We start from the raw sequence: 2,037 nt of genomic DNA, 5'->3' as shown, positions 1-2,037 counted from the left end.
CAATAAGAGAATTTATAAGACTCGAGAAAATAATATCGCCTCCTATTAAACTCTAAAAATTTCTTATCTCATTTATTCGCCCACGTGCATAATTCCTCTAGCTACTATTTAAAACTCAATTTAAATTCGAGCTAGGGCACAAATAGCTTCTCAAAACACGGGGTGTTACAAGTTGTGAACTTAAGAACATTAAAAAAATAGTTGTACTGCTCCATTAAATTGATGTACAACACCAAAATACAATAATTAATCAATCTACCAACAAAATACAATTCCACCACGGATTATAATTACAACGTTCGTCTACCGATTTCTTTATGAATTACATTACACTCAATTAGTTCAATTGTCCAACTAAAATAGAAATAAAAATTAATATCCTGGATGAAAATGGTGGACGGCAACCCAAGCACAACATCTCAAGAACAGATCCAATCATCCCAACACATCAAGTCGAGGCCAGATGACCTTGGAAGAAAGACAAGAAAACCGAAGAAAGTGAATTCATATCCAATTCAAATCAAGGCTAAACACGAACTTGGACGAATCTAACTGGATTTCATTAACTTACCTCTGGATCGGGTGGAGAGGATCTAGAGCCGTTGTTGGTGCTGGAGGTTGAGAGAGCAGAGGAAGGCCAGGACGCGGCGGCGCTGCCGTTGCTGTTCGGTCACGGACGGAGAGAAATAAGGGTAGGGGTGAGGGCGACTGCATGAAAACCAACACTTCAAGCCTAGCATACTCCTTCCCCGGGCACATCCTCGCCCCTCCTCCAAACGGAACGAACGTGTAAGGCGCCAGCCCACTCCCCTCAAACCGCGATAGATCAAACTTCTCTGGCTCCGGGAAGTACTTGGGATTCTTGTGAGACGAATGCACCGTCCAGAATGTCTACAACTTATATGATTATTTTAGCTCACTAAAAATGAAGAGTTAGTTAGTGTAGATTTATGTATGTACCTTCCATCCTTTAGGAATAGTGAAACCTGCATAAGTGAACTCGGTCGTGGTTTGTCTGAATGCTCCTTGTACAGGCGGAGTTAGCCTCAGTGATTCACGCGCAACGTTCCACGAGTACTTCATCTTCTCGATATCTTCCCATGTCAGCAGATCATTAGGCCCTTTTGTTTTCGCAATCGCCATTTGTTCTGTTTCAAAACAGATGAATTCATTTGTAAGAAATTGGAACTCTTTTAGTAACTTGTGTTTTGCTACTGTTGTTACCTTTCAAAACCTCGTCATAAATGTGGGGGAATTCAGCAAGATAGTTCATGACGGCTGTCACTCCCCCAAGGGAACTAGGGCTCAGGCGCTGGAGCTCGAGCAGAGAGGGAGAATTGTTGAGGGCGGCGGCTGTAGCAGGAGTTGTGGTCGCCGGAGGAGATGAGAAAGAGGGACGGCAGTCTACGATGACTTCGCTGGAGGAGCTGCCTCGCCAAGAATTTCAGGCGGCGCTCGATCGATTGGCGCGGCGGTAGCGCGAGCAGCGGCAGGCTCGCTCGCGGAGGTGTGGTTCAATTCTGACACCTGAAGCCCTAGCGCCATCTCCGATCGGAGAGAATAGATCGGCGCGGAGGTAGCTCGAGCAGCGGCAGGCTCGCTCGCTCCGATTTCTAGACCGCCTGTGATTTCCTCTTCGAGAAATCTCGAGAGCAGCAATGGCGATTTCCAGATTAGGCGGAGGAGAGGTTTTTGAGGATGAAGATCTCGTAGGCGGTGGCGCGGAGGTCGACATCGAAGAGTGTGGCGGCGGGGGTGAAGCAGTAGGTGGCGGAGGAAGGGAGATTGGCGGCGGCGGCGGTAGTGAGAGAGAAAGAGTGATGCGAAGGTGAAGAGAGAGAGGAGAGAGGGATAGAAGTGAGTGGATATTTTTTATTATTTTAAAGTGAGGGTTATTTTCGTCATTTCAATCACAAAATGACAATTTTTAATGTTTTTATCTTAGTGGACAATTTTTATCTTTACAATATGAAAGTGGATAGTTTTATATATTAACTCTTTAAAATATTAATTTCTTAAATTTTATGTTAAAAAGAA

The 2,037-nt window shown here is 44.8% G+C and overlaps 1 protein-coding gene across 1 annotated transcript; it reads right to left on the bottom strand.

The window, feature by feature from the left end:
- Window positions 1-571: 571 nt before the first annotated feature.
- LOC131003012 (beta-amyrin 28-monooxygenase-like) lies at window positions 572-1,735 on the bottom strand (the record flags this gene model as incomplete). Its single annotated transcript, XM_057929487.1, has 4 exons — window positions 1,528-1,735; window positions 1,225-1,404; window positions 961-1,148; window positions 572-891 (listed from the first exon to the last, which is right to left on the bottom strand). Coding segments are annotated over exons 1-4 (896 nt in total), but the record flags the coding sequence as incomplete, so codon positions are not given.
- Between the last annotated feature and the right edge of the window lie 302 nt (window positions 1,736-2,037).

This window comes from Salvia miltiorrhiza, unplaced genomic scaffold (assembly GCF_028751815.1).
Source record: "Salvia miltiorrhiza cultivar Shanhuang (shh) unplaced genomic scaffold, IMPLAD_Smil_shh fragScaff_scaffold_59:::fragment_4:::debris, whole genome shotgun sequence".
Lineage (NCBI taxonomy): Eukaryota > Viridiplantae > Streptophyta > Magnoliopsida > Lamiales > Lamiaceae > Salvia > Salvia miltiorrhiza.
The sequence above is the reverse complement of the archived record's forward strand: the minus strand, read 5'-3'. Positions and strand labels throughout refer to the sequence as shown.